This window comes from Euleptes europaea, chromosome 9 (genome assembly GCF_029931775.1).
Source record: "Euleptes europaea isolate rEulEur1 chromosome 9, rEulEur1.hap1, whole genome shotgun sequence".
NCBI lineage: Eukaryota > Metazoa > Chordata > Lepidosauria > Squamata > Sphaerodactylidae > Euleptes > Euleptes europaea.
In genome coordinates, this window is record NC_079320.1 from 65682441 (window position 1) to 65702292 (window position 19852).

The following is a 19852-nucleotide window of genomic DNA, read 5'->3' on the forward strand; positions in this document are numbered from 1 at the left end:
TCTCCAACACCACATTTCAAAGGAATCTGCTTTCTTCCTGTCAGCTTTCAGACCCATACATAGTAATAGGGAATATGATGGCATGAGTTGAGTCATTCTCCTGTAGTCATTACTTTTGGTCTTCCTTTAAAAAAAAAAATTTAAACTTATATTGTTGTGACCCAAAATTGTCTATAGAATCCAATGAAGACAATAAGGAGGAGATTGGCCAAAATAAAGAGCTGTAGTTTTATCCAAAGCAATAGAACCGGGTGCGTAGACTCCAAGCCAACAGTCGGGAGAATGCCACGCCCCAATAGGCAGCAAACTGTACTCTTTATACTATGAAGTCTGTTCTGTGTGTGAAGTGCCGTCAAGTCGCTTCTGACTCATGGCGACCCTATGAATGAAAGTCCTCCAAAATGTCCTATCTTTGACAGCCTTGCTCAGATCTTGCAAATTGAAGGTCGTGGCTTCCTTTATTGAGTCAATCCATGAAGGCTGTTACATTCCATTAAACTTTAATGGAATGTAACAGCCTTCGTGGATTGATTTAACCCTTTAATGATTAAAGTCTTCAATTTGCAAGACCTGAGCAAGGCTGTCAAAGATAGGACATTTTGGAGGACTTTCATTCATAGGGTCGCCATGAGTCGGAAGTGACTTGATGGCACTTAACACACACAACAGCCTTCATGGATTGATTTAACCCTTTGATGATTAAAGGATACATTTGAAGCAATATGGGGCACAAAAATAAAAAAGAAGGGACGAACATATATGGAATAAAACATTTCGTTCCGTTCTATGTCCGCGCCCACAACGGCCCATTGACTTGAGTTCCACCTCCACCATAATCACTGAAAAGGTAATGGAACCTAGCCAATGGATCTAGTCATTACTTTTGGTCTTCCTGATGTTCAGCTGGAGCTACTGGACTCTTACTCTTTTCTACTAAAGTAATCCCATGGGACCCCATCAGTCCCCAGCCAGCGTATTTGACACCTGAGGCTGCTCAGACAAGCGTCCTAGCCCCGCCCACCCTTTCCAGACCCGGGCGCACCTTCCGCACGCCCAGCCACGCCCCCTCCTGCCGAGAACGACAGCGCGGGGCGGGGCTAAGCACGTGGTCTTGTTTTATAATTTCATCTTGCCACGCCCCCTGCCACGCCCCTCCTCCTCCCTCTCCTCGCGGCTCCTCTGCCAGCCAATGGGAAGTCAGCCTTTGTGGAAAGTCAGGTGACGCGGCGTTTTTATGTAAGTCTGAGGTGGCGGCCTCGCGGCTGCTGAGGAGGATGGCGGGGAGGGGCGGGGCTGGAGAAGCCGACACCCCCCCTCCTCTTTTTCTCCCGGCTCGTCCAGCTGTAGCGCCTCAGAAGGAGGGTCGCGTGGGTGGGGCGGCGAGTAGCGACGGTTGAAGCAAGCCGCCGGGCAGCGCGCAGGCGCGTCAACCGCCTTCCCCGTTCCATTCTCTCCCCTCGAGAGCGGCGGCCGTTGGCGTCTCGTGCCACACCCCCCCCCAATCCGGACGGAGCGCGGAGGAGGCGGCGGCGGCGTCGGCGGGCGGGCATGGCCCAGCTGACCCCCGGGAATGGCCCCAGCGACGCCCCGTCGGAGCAGGAGCGGCTGCTGCGGCGCGGCGTGCTGCTGGCGCGGGACAGCCGCCTGAAAGAGGCGCTGGAGGCGTACTCGGCGGCGCTGCGCCTCGGCCCGGCCTCGCGCCGCCGCCTGGGCGCGCTGGTGGACTGCCTGGTGCGCCACTACCGCCTGCGCCTGCCGGGGCACAGGGCCGCCGGCCCGGACGGTGGAGGGGCGTCGGCGGCGTCGGGGCTCTTCAGCTGCTGCGGCTGCCGGGGCTTCCTGGGCGAGCCGGCGGTGGCGCCGTGCGGCCACGCCTACTGCCGCCGCTGCCTGCGCGAGGAGCTCCGCGCCCGCTGCCGCCTGTGCGGGGAGCCGCTGGGGGCGCCCGCCGCCGCCGCCGTCGTCCTCGCGCACTTGGCGGAGCGCTGGTTCCCGGCGGAGTGCCGGAGGGCGCGGACGTGGCGCCGCCTGGGCGAGCTGCTGGGGCGAGGGCAGCTCTGGGCGGCCCGGGAGGCCGCCAGCCGGGCCCTGCGAGAGGGTAAGTCGCGGAAGGGCGGGCCTCGTGGGGCGGGGGTGGTGGTGGTGGTCCTCCTGTACGTCTTCCCCCAACGCCCTCGTTAACTTGCGGGACTCCCTGCCCCAGGGCGTGGTTGATGGCTGCCGACTTGGAAGGCTTGAAGAGGGGGTGGACTGGGAGAAGCCTTTTCTCCCTCTCTCATAATACTAGAACATGGGGGGGGGGTCATCTGCTGAAGCTGGAGGGTGAGAGATTCAAAACAGTTAAAAGGAAGTATTTTTTTTCACACAGCGCGTAGTTAAATTGTGGCACTCCCTGCCCCAGGATGTGGTGATGGCTGCCAACTTGGAAGGCTTGAAGAGGGGGGTGGACATGTTCATGGAGGAGGGGGCTATCCATGGATGCTAGTCACGAGACATACCTGTCCTCTCCAGGATCAGAGGAGCATGCCTATTATTTTGGGTGCGATGGAGCACACAGGCAGGATGGTGCTGCTGCAGTCATCTTGTTTGAGGGCTTCCTAGAGGCACCTGGTTGGCCACTGTGTGAACAGCCTGCTGGACTTGATGGACCTCGGTCTGATCCAACAGGGCCTTTCTTATGTTCTCCCCGTCCCGCAAACCTATGCCTGGCATTTCAGAGAGGTGGCTTGATGCTTTAGCATTTACTCGTGAGTAAACTGCAGGCCTTAAATCCTCTTAATCCGAGCAAGTTTGCTGCCAAGTTGAAAATAAGGTTGTGATAAATCTCAGTGAGCTAAGTAAAAAATAAACAGGCACCTTGAAGCCTGCCCCTGATTTAATTTCAGCCTAAACTTCTTTTAGTGAGAGGAGGCCCACATAATTGGAAGTGTGCTGCTCCATCGGATCTGACCACAGCTTGTGTAGAAATGGATGCTAAATTTTAAGATGCTGCAAGTCTTTTATGTGGGTGGGCTTTCTTTCTTTGCTAGGAAAGATTAACACAGGTATTCCTCTACGGTTGTGCACTCAGTGCGCCTTATGAGTGTTGCTGTGTTTCCAGGCGCATACTTGATTTATTTGTCCTCAGCAAGTGACTAGCACAGCGCTGCACATCAAATGCTGCCTATTGGCTCAGTTGCAGTGTGGATTAATCAAGTTAATTTATACATTCAGGTGCACCTGAAAATTTCATAATCCAGTGCTCTCAGTGAACCAGCCGACTGTGTACATGTGCTGGGAAACGGGCTGGGGGTTGAGAGATCTTAAGTTTCTTGCCAGTCTGGTGTTATGTGTCGGGTGTTATGTATGTGTATGAGGGAAGGTGTCAGAGGGAAAATGGAGAGATGCTACTTCTCTGTGGGTTGTCTCTGCTGGCTCATATCGGCTTACTTTCATCCCTGGCTCCAACTAAATAGTCCCCTGGTGGACACATAAACATACAATTACATGGGATCCACATACATATGCAGACGTTCAGGGAATTCCTACACAGAGATGCGCTTTATACAGGAATTTAATTCACAAGTGAAGCTGTGGATTCTTTCAGCTTTTTGGTGTTCATGTAGAGTTTAAAAGGAATTCTAGGTGACTATTCTTGGTTGGGGAACTGTGGAACTAATACTGGTTATTTTGGTTTACTTAATGTGGAGTAAAGGAATGGGAATACATGTGCAGAAGATCTTCCCTCTCTTCCTAGCAGGGTACTTTTCAGCTTTCTGTCACTATCAGTTTTACAAGGGAGTAGCAGCTGCCTGTCTATTTCTTTCTAAACTTTTCAAGAGTTTCAATCCTTGGCATTTATTAGTAGGGTCAAAATAGGAAGACACATTCCAGAGACTTTTATACAGCTACCATTTTTTAACAGGATGCTGACAATTGTCTATATGTATTATTTTTCAGTAATATAAAAGTCTATTTCTAAATGAACGATTGGGGGCTAGTGCTGTAATCTTCTCAAATTAGGAAGCCAAATTGGGATTGCAGGTGGGGCCAACTGGTACGTTTTGGATTGTGTTGGCTGTGAAACCAGTTTGGGACACTGATGGCCAGCAGTCACACATTACTTTTGGGTCGTCTATTTTCAGTCTTAAGTGTTACTGAGACAATTCACAGGAGGCTGGGGCTAGTTGCATAAGCAGATGGGGGCATGGAAGGGGAAGAGGTGGTATAATACTGGTGACATCATTGATGGGTGTGTTGGGCCTTTTTCAACACAGTGCTAGGGAAAGAGGTAGGATCTGGTGAGGTCAAGCAATATGATTAGGTTAAATATTGACTCAGCACTTTAGAACACGTTTAACATTGGAAAAATACTTTAAACGTGTGAAAGAAATTTTGTCTGGCTTAATCGTAGACATGCTTGTACCTCTCCATGATGGACTTTTGGCTACTAACTTCTGTGATTTTATGCAATTATGTTGGTTTCTTATCCTTTGGATGCTATAGATGAAGTATTTAGACAGTGTCAGATTTTGTTCTTTGGTGGCTGTGGTATTTTATGTTTGATATTAATAACCACGTTGCATTTGCTTGTGAATTTATCACCAGATAGCCAGAGTTCAAACCATAAAGCCTAATACAAATGTTTTCCTACTCTTGTTATTTTTCTAATGGAAGCTTATTTTGAACATGCCTTTTAATGTGGCTGGAGCTGTGTAAAGCTTGTTCCATTTCTGTATAGCATCAAAACAGTGACATTAAATTGAAGTCTTAACCTTTGCACAGAGGAGACAGTCAGAAGCAGGTTGTTAGTGGGTGGTATTCTCTGTTATGAGAAATATCTGATATAGCTCTAAATGTGCAAGTATGATATCCATAATTTAAGTCAGTAGCATCAGAGAACAGATTTGTGCAGGAGTGACTTTGACTTCCCAGATGAGATCTTTAATTAGGGATGCAACATATTCTACTATATTTATATGACTTAAGAGTCGGTTAATAGCTGCCTCACATATATTCAGTAAGCCTAAACTGGTATCTGTATTGCGGGGGTGACCATAACTCTTTAGGATGCACTGTTGGTTCATGCAGGCTAAAAGATCAATTGACTGCCAAGAAATGTAATGCACTGGGACTTTATATACACCGTATAGTTTACTAGGAAGTACAGCATAGCAGTTAGTATGGTCACAAGAAGTTCTAGGTACTTTGTATGGTACACTGCAGGATCAAAAGCAAGCCTCAGGAAAGCCCATAGACATGACAATTTATAGCTTTGTTATATTGCAACCCAGTACTTGCTAATTATCAAGTCACATGACTGAGGATCACCAACCAATTTTGTAGTCATAAACATGGAAGTTCCTGTACTGCATGGCTTGTCTGAGCAGTTATGCACTTACTTTCAAAAATATTTCTACAACTTAAAAACATCCTGTTTTCATATTGTTACAGTAGATCTTGTTCTGCAACCCCAAAACCAATACAATATAATTCTTCTATTTTATTTAAGTATCATATGGTGTAGTCTTGGGCTATTTCCAAAAGGCTAATTTGAATGGGAATGTGTAACAGAAGTCGCTGTTGGCTTTGTAGGATAAATGTGTTCTATAACAAGGTTTTAAGAACATAAGAGGACAAAACTCAGTTGAATATTGTAATTTTTATAATAGGTTATATGTAGTTTGGGGAATGTTTTTGAGATTGAGGCAAATAAAATGTAATTTTTGAGACCCAATCAGACTGTTTTTCCAAGCCTGTGCTACATGTGTATTTTGAATTACAGAAAGTTACATAACTTGTGTTCTAGAGTTACATAATGAAATGCAAATCTTGATTTTTAGATCCCAGTGACTTAATGCTACGGATTTATAGAGCTGAATCTTTTGCTGCCCTCCAAGAATTTAAATTTGCCCTAGATGACCTGAATGCTGTTATCACGAAAGTGCCAAGTTGGCCTGAGGTAAGTTCAGATTAATAGAGTGTGACAGGATGGTATATGCACGTTATGAAAAATGTGGAAATAAGCTGCTAGAAGTTGAATCTAAATTGCTTTCATGCACAATTATATCTTATAAATGGGGACAGATTGCTTCTGGAAGGTGAGTGTTCTGTGTATGTTTCATGATGCATAGTGCAGCTCTCTTCTGGCGGATTGATCACAGATGCTTCAAGACAAAGGTTCAATTATTCTTCCCCCAACTTTAAGAAATAATCGACTTGAGAACATACCTCTTATTTCAGCAACATACATTAGTGGGGATTTTCTGTGCTCCCCCCCTTCATCACTGAAAATGAAAAATGTTTCTTCATGTATCCTTCCTTTTTTTCCATCATAGGATATACATAAGGTTTCCAGGTGTCTACCATACAAAGGCTGATCTTATTCCAGACGTGCTTAGTTTCAGCAAGGTTAACCAATTGTGCCCCTTCCAACCATAGCTAGGGATCACCTTCAATTGCATTGTAGTTAAAATAAAGCTTTTTGGGACAGATGCTTTTCACCATAGCCCAGCATTGTACAAACCAAATAGTAAACATGAAACCATTAAGGAAGCTATGGCACATGATACAACATCATGTTCCTAAGGTCCTACCTTAGATTGTCCAATCACAATTCGCTCCCTTGACCTTAATCTCTTCTGCTTGCTGGGCACTCATCTAAATATAGTGTGGTAGAAGGCTTTGTCCTTTGTAGGAAATAAATTACAGAACTGCTTTTTAAAAGATCCCCCGATAGCCTAAAGGCTTGTTGTTCTGTCAGATCCATGGATCTGACATCAGTTGAAAGATTGGGAAGTTCTAAACTGAGAATGCTAACATTTCTTGAAAGAGGAACAAAGTACAGGTCAATAGACACATGCATATCCTACAGATTGAAAGCACTCCCCATTCTGCTCTGGCAGATTGTCTGCTTAATTTTTGTTTTCCCCAGTGTCTAAACTTTTATCTTTAACATTTTATTTTTCCCCATTTCAAACCCTTTTGTCGTGGCTTATTTAAACATTGAAATCACATCCAGTAGAGAAAGGGAGATATTCTCCTGATAGACACAAAGACCACCTAATCGACACTGTTTGAAGCTAGGTCTTGGCCAAGTGTCATATATGTGCAAAGCTGGATTCTGCTTGCGCTTCCCCTAAATAGGTTCTCTCCCTCTCTGAACCCAGTCCTTAAAAGAAGACTTCTGTGTTAGACCTGCAGCCAGAGTACACTAGAACAGTAGTCTCACTACTGAAAACCTGCGTGTTTGTCTTGACTCAAGCAAGGAGTCAGTGAGCAACTTCTTGGGCTGTTATTCCTTTGTGGTGTTAACTCTTGTTGGTTTTATGTTGTGTAGCAAATAGTGATGATGGACCGTGTAAGGTCAGCATCTTTTCTGCTGACACTTTTCTGCAGGTTTCAACCAGGCTTGTGCCCCCTTGTGTAACTTGTAGCACTGGGCATTCTTCCAAACAATAGTTTTAAGCGTAGGGTTCTATGAATTTATTGAAATTTTCATTTGAAGAAGGGTGAAAGGAAAAAAGTGAAAGCAGGAAGCAAAAGTCGGTGGAGCATACTTTACAGTTGAATTGGTTAGGCTCAGGGCTGTAAATCTGTTACATAAACCAAATAATTACAGTAGTGTGTTTTAAATATAAAACTCTTTTTTCAGGTGTACTTTAGAAGAGCAAAAGTATTTCATAGTGCTGGCTCTGTAGATGATGCCTTGCAGCTTTTTCTTCACTGCATAGCTCTTGATGAAGGGTTTCTTCCAGCAAAGCTAGAAGTGGAAAAGGTACTTGGGTTACAAATTATTATAGCATGATGCTTAACTGTTGCTTTCATTGTTAATATTTTATTTTCAATGTATACATTTTCTGTGAGAGAAGAAAGTTACTAATTAAAGGGCTCAGCTGGTTAAGCAGGTGTGACTCTGGAACATGTAATTTATGTTCAAAAAACGCCTTGGCTTAGGTAAAGTTTCACAGAACTACTGAATGTGTGACGAATATTAGCACAAAAGTTGAGAACTGTGTACACATACTTTTTTGCACAGCAGTGCAGTAGAATAAGATGGGAATCTTTGGCTAGATGAAGACTTGTGGTAATTTCTTTAAGAGAGGAAGGATTTGAATGGATTTTTTGGTAGATCTAGAACAGAGAATATCGTAACAGTGCTGAATAAATTGAAATTGTTGTTTTGATCTTTTCTGTGTGTCAGATGCTGTATGACTTACTATCACCAGAAAATGTGAGAGAACAGCTGAAGGAATCTGCTTTGAGCTCTCCACATGCTCGAAGCAAACCAGTTATACATGGTTCTGAGGTGGATTTAGAGCCAGTAAGTATTGTATGTTTTTGATGCAGGATTATATTATAATTGGTGCTATATAGGTCTGTGACAGTTATATTCAAGCTGTGGTGTTGTTGTGTTACTACTTGTTTGTTCCAATCTAGATGTGAATTGTTCATAACAGTTTAGGGATGACAAGGATATGTGAAGTACCAAGTACAGTTTTCTTCACTGTATTAGGATTGGTAGTTTACAAATAAATGAAAATTACTGAAATTACATATTAAATTTTGGTAATGTTGGGTGGGGGAGGGGGGGACTACATCCTGAACCTGTATGTTGGACAGTCACTGTTTCAGTGAAAATGAAAACTAACATTCAGGTTAGTGCACTTCTCTCGCATTCCAGACAGTGACTTTTTCCCCCTTGGTCTTGAGGCTTCAGTACCTGTGGTCCCCCATGAAACACATGATGCCATGTGTGACCCAAACAATCCCCCCCCCCCCGCACTGCAGAACATGGGAATTGCAGGAACATTGTAGAACAGTCTACAAGCTGGTATCTTCATTTGGCATATGTCCTGTTTCTGACTGTACACTAACACACTGAACTTATTTTTTTTTAATCTGGCTTTTCAACCAGAAATTGGCACATTGAACAGCTCATGGGAATTCTATTACAAATGACAGTTCAGTACAAAATATTCCTTGGACAGGATTATTTGAGCATGTAAATAGGGGTGCCTGGATACTCAGATGGGCCCATGGAACACTTGCCCACCAAAGGGAGCTCCTATCTTACGTTTCTACTTTTGAAATGGGAAAAGCAGAAACAGAACTATAGGGGTTGAGTGTTGCTCCTAGGATTCATGTAGAGTAGACAATGTAGACTTTATGCAATCATGATATTAATGTGGTACCTGATAATTGTAAACTGGATGGTAGAATGCCTGTCAGCAGACCAGTAAAACAAAGTTTGTTTTTTGGTTCATGTAAGTAGAAAAATAATGTGTAAATTTTGGTGGTGGGGGGAGAACACCCCAAATGGTTTCATGATTGATATACTTCTTGCCACATAATCTTGAGAGCAGTTGAGTGTGTGGGTGGGGGTGGGAAGCTGGCCTGCTTAAGTCCCTAAGAACTTAGGGTATCCTGAAGGAGGGAATTTCCCAGTTGTTACCCATTGGTGAGTCCTTGCTGATACCGTCCTGTGTAATATATTTTCAAGGTAGCCGTTAATATGCAGGTGCTTGCTTATCCAGAATAATGATGGTTTGCCTAAAAATCATGATGTTGCTGTTGGAACATCTGTTGCAAGTGAAACTTGCTGAGTAATTCCTTTTTCCCATCGTCGTCTTTTGGTAGGATTTAGGAGTACAAGAAGTTACATCAGAACCTGTTGGAGGAAACCTGCCTCATGCAGAGTCTACCCGATCTCTTATCTCAACAGAAAAAATTGCCAAAGAAGATGGGTTAAAAAGGGTTTCTTCTGAACCTTTGCTTTCTGTCCAGGAGAAAGGTGTTTTCTTAAAAAGGAAGTTGTCCCTTTCAGAACAAGATTTTACTGTTTGTGAAGACAGAAGGAATAAACATAAAAAACAAGGAGGTAAATAGTCGTATATATTGTTTGGAAAGACAAATAAGTGGGTTTTACATCAGATCAAGCCTGAACTCTCCCCTAGAAGCTAAAATGACAAAACTGAGGCTATCGTTTTTTCCAGTGACTTTTGTCTTCTCATAACATGACCAAAGTACAGTAATGCTAGGAAAAGTTGAAGGCAGCAAGAAAGGAGGAAGACCCAACATGAGATTGATTGACTCAATCAAGGAAGCCATTGTTCTCTGTCTGACCTGTTCTGTTTCCTACTTTGCTTTGGTAATAATTCGTTTTGTTTGTTCTTAGAAGCTACAGAAAAGGACACTGCCTTTTTACTCAATTGTGGAGCGGTTCCAAAGGATTTGATTGATATATCAGACTTTGAGTGTTCACTTTGTATGAGGTAGTACAGTGATTTCTTTATCAATATTTATCTTGAGCATTGTGTTTTTTACTTTCTGCATGAAGAGTGTTCCTACTGATGTGTTTTCTGGGAAACTTTAGATTGGGAAAATTGTATTAGTGCTATAAATCAGTTGGGTCTAATTTAACTGGCTTGATTTATATGTTCATGTGTGAATGTGTTATGCTTGATATAGGTTTTTGAGAATTGTTGGCTGAAAACTGCCATTCTGAAACTGCCCAATGTGACTGGGTATTGTGTTTGAGATCTTTTTTTTTAATGGAAAACATTCCATAAGTAGTAAGACAAAAAACTTACCACTGCTATCGGTAATGTGCCTGTAATTCTGAGTACAGAATTAATATCCATACCACCACTGCATTTTTATTGCTGCTGGTATGAAAGTGCTTCATGTATTCAGGCAAAACATAGTAAAGGGCCTTCTCTGATATGGAATGCTGCTGTGCCCTTCTATTTTACATCCAGTGCTCTTAAGATGTCTGTATTAAAGATACTAAAGAAGCCTCTCTTCTAAGTTGGCATAAGGCAGGCATGGTACTTCTATCCAATATCCTGCATTAATCACATTGTCCAATCTTTTAACCCTTTTATGTGGTTTAGCTTCAAGTCAGGAGGAACCCCAGGGTTAGGGAATAGAATTACATATAACTTCTCCTGTCGGTGTGCAAATTTCACCACCACCCCGATCATTAGCTGCCTAAGTTAAAATGAAGCTATTTTAATTGCAATTTAAATCTGGCTGTTTAAAGCAAATTTAGTACTTAACTAAATCTTTCACTTCAAAGCAAATTGGCAGTAATCACATGCAATACCAACCTGAGAGGTGCTGTGATAAAAGTGCCTAAAACAGCTTTTTATAATTTATGATCTACAACTGCCTACCTGTACCCTTGCAAATCTGTTTCAAGGTTGCAGAAGCAAGGGAAGAAGGAAAATTAGAAAACAAAAAGATTGAGGCAAGCCTAGTTAAACTATGTCTTGATGCAGTGGTTGGATGTATTAGTGTAGGAAGGAAAGAACTGGCGTGCAACTAAAGAGTACTTGCTGTCTTTTATGCAAATCTAAATATTCTTGAGAAATTGTTATGATTACGTGAGGCTCATAGAAGGATAACAGTACTAGAGAACTTATGGCTGTTCTGCTGAGGAGTGTTGTTGTCTGCTGTACTTTAATTTGAATCATAATTCTGACTGTTGCTGATATCACCACAGTATGACTGTCTTGAAATTTCATTTCAGACTTTTCTTTCATCCTGTGACAACTCCCTGTGGCCATACTTTCTGTAAGAACTGTTTAGAGCGTTGTTTCGACTATGCTCCTCAGTGTCCCCTCTGTAAAGAGGGCTTGAAAGAGGTAACAATTTCCATAGACATAACTAGTGTTGAATACAAGTATTTGTTGATTGATGTCTGACATTATGCAGAGTTTACCCTGTTTAAATTTTAATGCAAACTCAAGCCCTCAGAACAGACTTTCGGGGGTGGGGTGCCCTCCTGTTCTTACACTTCCTTTCTTGGTAGTTCTGACACATGGTCTGTATATGGATACTGAAATAGCCATATTGGTCCATTAGAAAAAAATGAAACCACAATAGCATAACATCTTTTACTAGGGCTAACTAAAGTGTCATAGGTTTGTGATGAAACTTCTGAGCTTTAAGTTAAAACTGCTAGATTACCTGTTTATATTTTGACATGGAAATGAGCTGACGTAACTGTTTTGGAAGAGCAGCATTTTATAGTAAATAAAAATGATGTATGCCTTTTTTTCTTTAGTATCTGGCAAATAGAAAATACAGCATCACCCACTTGCTGCAAGCACTAATGAATAAGTATTTGCCTGCTGAGTTAGCTGAGAGAAAAAGGATTCATGATGAAGAAACAGCTGAACATTCAAGGTGAGTTCTTGTTCCTAAACTGTGTTTATAAAAGAGCATTGATTCCCCAGGTTTCCCAATGTTTAGTCTGTGCTGATTAGGTGCTCTTTTCTCCTGTTTTTTTGTACCACTTGGCAAAAAAGAAAAGCATTCCAAGATGGTGTAAATCAAATTGCCAAGGGGTATACTGACTGACTTGCAGGATTCAAATGAGGCTTAGGTCCCCCACCCCATTGTTTCTTAGCTTGTTTCCACCCTTCCTGTAATAAGCTAAGGTGGTATTTATCCTCACAGCAGTTCTGAAAGCACCCAATGATAGGGGATGGACTGGTGCAAGGTATCTTTTTTAATTTGTTTTAATTTTTCCATACAAATGCAGTCATCTTATAACAATTGTTCCGTCTGATAATACTTTCATTTTGTATTTATCCAAGATATGTCTCTACTTTTCCATAAACCAGAGAACATGTAAATAAAAAAAATTCTCAATGAATTCTGTTACTGTTAGAGACGGGTGCAAGATCCTTAAGAGTTTAAATGCTCTCCAATCCCTGCTGTCTGGTTTGAGCTACTGCCATCATGTGCTGACATTTTCCAACTTGTACTGGCTGGAACCTCCTGAATTCCTAGGCTATTGCCACTTCCTTTTGGACTTGAAGGGCTTGCCACTAAGGAAGCTTGGTTTTGACCCCTGAAAGGAATTAAACTATATTCCTTCTGTCCTTGCTGGAAGTGCTTATCTTTGTCCTTGAGGAGGTACTTATTGATGCTGTCTCCAAACAGAATAATTCGCTTGAAGGGGACACTCACCACTCTGGATTGGGATGTGGGATCCACCTCCCAGCTGCGAAACCATGTATTCCTGTGCGCAGTTACATTAGATATTATGGCTCTGGCAGAGAGCTGGGGAGCATGAAGTGAGGCATCTGCCAGGAAAGCTGTGGTTAATGCAGTCTTATAATTCATCCTTCAATTCCTTAAGGGTGTTGTTACTAGCTGTAGACAGATCCATAGCCTGCAGAAAATTGCTTAGGAAAACAGTGACCCAGCTGTAGATACCCGTAGGGCAAACTAAGATGCCTCAAAGTTTTTGCGTAGTGTAATGTCAATCCTTTTGTCACAAGAGTCTTTGGGAAGACTGTTTGACTCTGCTGGGATTATCATGTTTGAGCTAAGATACACTACTGGCACATCCACAATTTGTAGTTCAAAATGTTTTGTGGCTTCTGATACCAGGGAATAAAAATGAGAAATTATATACTGGTTCACTTTGCACCTGGCTAGGGCTTCCTTCTCTGTTTTGACAATCTTATAAAATACTCAGGGGAAGGGTATTCCTTGTGTACAGTCCCCCATACAAGGGAATGTTCTAGCAGACCCACCCAGAAGATTGATTTGCATCTGTATGTTCTGTCATTTTCTTAGTGGGTAGTTCCAGGATTTTAAGTATATTAGGAAACAATTTAGGGAAGACTTCCTAAGGGAGCAGCCTAGTCTGTATTGTTGTGACCAGGAGTTCTTACTCCTCAGACAAGTTTCCTTTTTCCCAGGGGAAGAAGAATCAGGATAGAGCCTTCTGACTCTGTCCAGGAGTGGCTACCTGCCTAAGTCTCCTGTTTGGAGAAGATGTTGTGTCTCTTGCAGGAGTGGGCAGGACCAAGAGAAGAAGAGTGCCCTTCCTGGGACTGGCTCCTACTCTTAGATTTACGTTTGTGTTTCTTGTGCCTTTTGAGTATAGGATCTACGTTATCTGAGGCACAGGGTTTCTAGAGAGAATGCAAGGCCTGTGCAATAGAGGACTGCATTTCTTTTTAAATTTCCACTTTAATCCATGGGATCAGATTAGATAGTCTGTTCTCCCCTGAGAGATCTGGGACTGGAGATGTTGCCCTTCATTCCATACCTGAGGGAGAGGGGGCTGGAGGTTGGTTAGGCTCAGGAGGGGATTAGAGAGGCAGGTCTGCTACTTCCACAATAAAATCCTCAGAGGCCTGCAGGGGACCAGTATCTTGGGAGGGGGGAGGGAAAAGGCATCAGGTCCAAGTAAACCTCGCTTTGGTTTTCGGCTTGTTAGCTCATTACTGCTTCTTGATGGGTCACCAATTGCTCTTTTTGGCTCCCTGAAGAGGAGAGGGAACGGTAGAACAGACCCCCACAGCCACTGATGCCCCACTAGTACCCAAAGACTTGGATAACTGGCTGCAGCTTCTCCTTCCTTCTGGTCTGCTTTTTCTTCCCATAGCTGGTATGTGGAGAGCCTAGGCCTGAGGGGGAACAGATGAGACAGACTCTTTCCAACTCTGGGAGGTGGAACAAAGCCCCCCCCCCCAAAAAAAAAAAACAGATTTGAGGATGTAAGAAAAAACAGGCTGCTTTAAAGAAGAGTTTTGCTATTTTGCTGGAGAGCAAAAGGACAAGCCTGCCTGTTGCCAAACAAGGCCAAAACTAGAAGCCAGAAGTGCCTCCCACAGAGTCTGAAAACTTGGACTCTGTCTACACCTCCAGGAGCTTCTTCCCAGTAGTCTTAAGACTGCCCCACCCGGGACCACTGGCTAGACTGTACACATATATGATACCAATACACGTAACCACCAAAATTAAAAAGCGCATTAAAGAGCTTGATTTTAACAGCACTACTTTTCATGCTCGCCGCGTTTGTTCATCCCAGTTCTTCAGAATACCACCACCACGTGGATTGCTTGCTTATACATATTATTTGACAACTCATCTTTCTAGAGCCTTCTGTTTAGCTAGATTGAATGCTAACCCCTCTGTGGTTATGCAGGGCAGAATTTTGAATATACCATATCCAGACAGGGCCTGTCCTTGCTCTTCTGCCTCTATCGATTCACTAGCTCATGCCCTTTTGGAATGCCGCTTTTACGAGGAACTTCGATCACATTATATCTCCCCCCTTTTAACATACAAATCTAATGCCTCTGTGTCTGATGTAATGCCTTTTCTACTAAGCGATAGGGATCCCAAGGCTACATTGTCAGTGGCAAGATTTGTTTCAGTCCTTATATCCCTCAAACACTAGATATATGCTGCTCAAGATCAATAGATCAAGGAGCTTCTGAGGGATAAAAGGAAAGGAATACATGTAACAGTTATGGGGAGGGAGTGCGCAAATAGTGCTTTCCCAGGACCATTTTGGATTAGGAGAGCGGGGGAAGGCGCCCCCCCCCCAAAAACATACTGTAGACCGGATCTGAATTGGGCATTTAAGTGATCTTTAAAAAAACCTGGATGCTCTGTAGGTTCACTTCTTGTATTGGGGCCTAGCTTGCAGAACACAATAGCCTTATGATCCAACTACATGTTAAACTGGGAGATTTTGCTGAGGGCAGTGTCCTATCAGGGAACAATCTGTTTGTTGGGGAGAGAATTCAGCATCCTTGTCTTCATATCTCTTGCACTTTAAATAATTTCCCCATCTCCTATTTCTACATGTGTTTTTATTTGTGATTAGCCAGACCTGCATATATAGGCACTACCACTTGGAAGACTACGTCCAACACACTAGTCATTCTTCTACCATAGCTCATGAACCTGTACTTGTAGGAACTTCACTTTATTTCGTTCTAGTAAAGAGTTAGTTAAAAAAAAATTAAAGCACTATACATCCCTCCAAGCAAGTTGTTGGGTAAGGGTATTGTATGTGTAATTCTAATTAGTTGCTCATATATAATCACATCCAGAAGTTTTGGACAACATTCTGAATTGGCCTTTGCTTTTGGGTAGTATATTTTATTTTGAATAGGACAAACCAGTTTTTTTTTTAAATAGCCTGTTAAGTATCCACGTACCATTCTGGACAGTTTAAATGGTCTGCATTTTCATATCATTTGAGGAGTTGGAAAAGAACCAACAATAGTCCTTTTTCTGTCTTCTCCATCTCAAATAGGTGGTCAGTAGTAGTGTCTTCAACGCTGCTGATCATCTACTTGCCAGGAGAGATTGTTGCTCATGGTAGTCTATCAGTTAGAAACTCAGCATTAAGCATGTGTTTATCTCTAGAGAAATTTGGAGGACTGCTATCGATTTCAATGAATTTCTTAAAATTGTGATCTAGGTGCCTTGAATTCATCATTGTAAAACATTAATTTAAAGGAGTGCACATATGAAATCTTGCCTACTATTTGCTTGTAGTAAAGTAAAATTGGAATAATGTAGACTTTTCAATTCTGTTATATTTTTGTTTCTAGTTTGACCAGTAGTGTTCCAATTTTTGTTTGCACTATGGCCTACCCTACTGTGCCTTGTCCTCTTCATGTGTTTGAGCCAAGATATCGACTGATGATTCGAAGGAGTATAGAAACAGGAACAAAACAGTTTGGGATGTGTATCAGTGACCCACAAAAGGGGTATGTATAGGTTCTGCAGCATAAAGATACTTAAACTTTTGTGAAAAGCTATTCTAGCATGAGTACTGACTCTGCTCCCTGTTCTAGTTTTGCAGATTATGGTTGTATGTTGTACATTAGAAATGTTGACTATCTGCCAGATGGACGGTCTATTGTTGATACAGTTGGATTAAGGCGATTCAGAGTTTTGCAAAGAGGGATGAAGGATGGTTATTGCACTGCAGACATTGAGTATTTGGAAGATACAAAGGTATTCATGTTTTATTCATTTTTTTGTCATGAACACTCATACAGTACGTCATAGCTTTTGCAACCCTTGCCTCTGGTAACAGGTGAATCTGCTATATAGAAACTGCTGATACAAAGTTCTCTAATTCTTGATTTAAGGTTCTTCTGCTATTTTTAACAGTAGAAGTTTGGGAAGAGGAAGGAACCTTACAGTTGGTAACAATAAGGTCAAATGTGATTAATAGAACAAAGGCTTCGGTCTGATTAAGCATTGCAAAGTACATTTAGGGGGTAGTTGCACACATGTAGGTCAGTTGATCTGCATTTTCATTCTCTTCTTACTACCACTACCTCAGCTGTGGAGAAATTAGATTGCACACATAGCTCGGTTTAACATGCAGCTCCAGTTACCTTTTGCAGACATAAAGCCAGAAGAGAGTTAAGCAAATTTCTACAGAAAATTCAAATAGCAATTTGCCCTAGACAAAAAAATAAAGTTAAAAGTGGTGGAGGTCTGCCACTTCAAGCATGTATACTTTTAAGTTTTTTTTAAAAAAATGTTGAACACCTTTATTTTGTATATTCAACCTTTCGTAGGAATTCTGACGCATTCCACTGAGCTGCTGGTCATGAAAGGGCTTCCTCTGTGATGGCAGGGCTTTAAGTGTAGCAGTGTAGAGCACTGTAGATGTGTCCTTGCTCATGGTAGTATTGTGGTGGTGAATAGTGAACGTATTGATTTTTCCTTCTTTCTAGATAATCTACATTGAGATTGACTGCATAAAGTAGGCCTGCGTAAAAAGCTAGATTACCTTGGTGCATTTCAGTTTACCCTTTATTTTCTTTGTTCCTAGAGTAAAGATGAAGGTGAGATGAAGAAACTTGGAGAGCTTCATGATTTTGTATACAGCCAGGCTTGCGGCTGGTTCCAAAGCTTAAGAAACAAATTCCATACCCAAATACTTCAGCATTTTGGTCCAATGCCAGAGAGGGAATCAAATATACAGGTACTGAGCAGATGACGTTACAGTGGTAAGAGGCGCCAAAAAAAAAAAAAAAAAAAACGTGCCAGAAAAAGGGCAAACCACAATCTGGTGTCAGGCTTTTTGCACTTAAGGAATATTAGCACATTTAGATAAGCCATCTTCAGGAGCAGGGAAATCAGGAATCTATTAGGATCTCTTTTGCACAACATTATTTGTTTAAATGCTTTACTAATCTTACTTGGCACCATTTTGAAATGACCTTTTCCCTGTTTTTGGTGGTGGTGTTGAAAAACAGCTCAGGAAGTTGGACCAGCACAGTAGGGTGCATGAGAGCCCACTGTACCAGCACCAATTCATGCTCTACCATGTTCCCTTTCTACTCATTGTTGTGGTCAAGGCTTCCTTTGTTAGTCATAGGGAAAAACCAGAAATTTGGGGGGGAAATAGAAATATTTATAATCGTTATATTATTAAACCTAAACTAAAAGCATATTTGGATACCAAGTTAAATTTTAGAAGAATAAATGGTTCAATCTCTTATGGGCAGCCCAGTCCTGAGCTCTGTGGCTGAAAGTGCTCAGGAGGTGCGCAAGTGGCCGTGCCGGCACCCAGGTTGCTTGCACTGCTGAGAGTGGCACAGATGCCAGCGTTTGAGTGCTCATGCTGGCGCGGCCTTCTGATGGTGCAAGTCCCCATGCCGTCGTCCCGGGGGGGGGGGGGTTGTCCAGGCATTCCAGGGGGGCGGAGCTGCCAGTAGGCAGCTTCCTGACCCAGTAACAGCGCTGTTCTCAATGGGGGAAATGCCCCGTTTTTTACTTTTAAAATTTAAAAGGGCTTTTAAAAGCCTTTTAGAGGCCAGGGAACCTCTTTGGAGGCGCCGTAGCAGTGCTTCATCCACGCACTCTCTGGCTGCTGAAAAGCTCAGGAATGGCCTGTAAAAGTATTATAGCATCTTAACCATTGGCAAAATTACTCATTTAAACATACCCTTGAAAATGATAATTCTTATGTAGAACACATTATCTAATTCTGTAGACTCACACACAATTTTCATACTACAGATACTGAATGAGTAAAACCCTGAGAACATTTATTTCATAGTTTGCTGGGAAACCTCATTTCTCCCTGCTTCCCTTCTCCATTTTCCCCAGTTTTCTTCCAGGCTTCCACATTGTTTGGAATAGACATTTGTAAACTCATTATTGAGGCTGTTGCTGCAAAGCAGCTACTCTGTAGCTTAACTAGCGATGTGGACTCAGTGGCCTGCACTTCTGGCACTTGAGACTGTAAATCATGTTAGGCCGACTTTTTTAAAAAAACCCATCTAGATCTTCTAGAAATGAGTGTTAGGGACAGTAGTAACATAAGAAAGGGGTGTGTAGATCTGGAAGACCTATTTTTAGCACCAGTAGCTTTTGTTTCTTAATATAACCATCTTTGTGCTACATTACAAATGTAATAATGCATTTTGTTCCTTATTAGGAAACGGCTAATGGACCTGCTTGGTGTTGGTGGCTTCTAGCTGTCCTCCCTGTGGACCCTAGATATCAGCTCTCAGTGTTTTCCATGAGGTCTTTGAAAGAACGACTGATAAAAATTCAAGATATATTGACATATTTCTCTAGAGACCAGTCCAAATGACTTCTTGATCTTCCTGAAATGTTCCTGGTTCTTGCTGTAATTGCAGCTGGAGTGTTTGCAGCATTTGCACATTTAGCACTGGGTTGAGAACTATTATCAGAATTGTTTGTTTTCCTGAAACAGTTCTTCACATGGATCCAATAAACTCAAACAACGCCACTAAAATTGCACACAAAAATCAATCCAGTAACAATATGTGGATAAGTTCCACTTTATTTGCACTATATACAAGTGAGAATGTATCTTTGAGTTTTCCTCTGACTTCTTGCAAGTGGTGGAAAGTGCTGGATTTCAAGCTTAGTCGAAGTTTACAGCATTAGGGATATGTTCAAAAACTTGCAATTTGGAGTTTGCCTCAGCTGCAACATGCTGTTGCTATTTGCACAAGTACTTAATGTAGTTTTGAATGTTGCTACAGGAAACTGTTGAGTGTCTTAACTATAAATGGTACAAATTAATTTTGCAGACTTTCACAATACT

The 19852-nt window shown here is 42.3% G+C and overlaps 1 protein-coding gene across 1 annotated transcript; it reads left to right on the top strand.

Moving 5' to 3' along the window:
* The first annotated feature begins 1548 nt into the window (after positions 1-1548).
* On the top strand, positions 1549-19463 carry LONRF1 (LON peptidase N-terminal domain and ring finger 1). Its single transcript, XM_056855080.1, has 12 exons — positions 1549-2098; positions 5823-5941; positions 7634-7756; positions 8183-8302; positions 9619-9859; positions 10157-10253; positions 11513-11627; positions 12050-12171; positions 16359-16517; positions 16605-16767; positions 17600-17752; positions 19214-19463. The coding sequence occupies exons 1-12, from the start codon at positions 1549-1551 to the stop codon at positions 19370-19372; spliced, it is 2121 nt and encodes a 706-aa protein (XP_056711058.1). The 3' UTR covers positions 19373-19463.
* The last annotated feature ends 389 nt before the right edge of the window (positions 19464-19852 follow it).

What these genes read in the sequence shown, in the direction of transcription:
- LONRF1 (XM_056855080.1), top strand. Translation starts at nt 1,549, where the DNA reads ATGGCCCAGCTGACCCCCGGGAATGGCCCCAGCGACGCCCCGTCGGAG. An exon ending in AAGTGCCAAGTTGGCCTGAG is followed by an intron (nt 5,942 to 7,633) that starts GTAAGTTCAGAT and finishes CTCTTTTTTCAG; the next exon opens with GTGTACTTTAGAAGAGCAAA. An exon ending in CAAAGCTAGAAGTGGAAAAG is followed by an intron (nt 7,757 to 8,182) that starts GTACTTGGGTTA and finishes TCTGTGTGTCAG; the next exon opens with ATGCTGTATGACTTACTATC.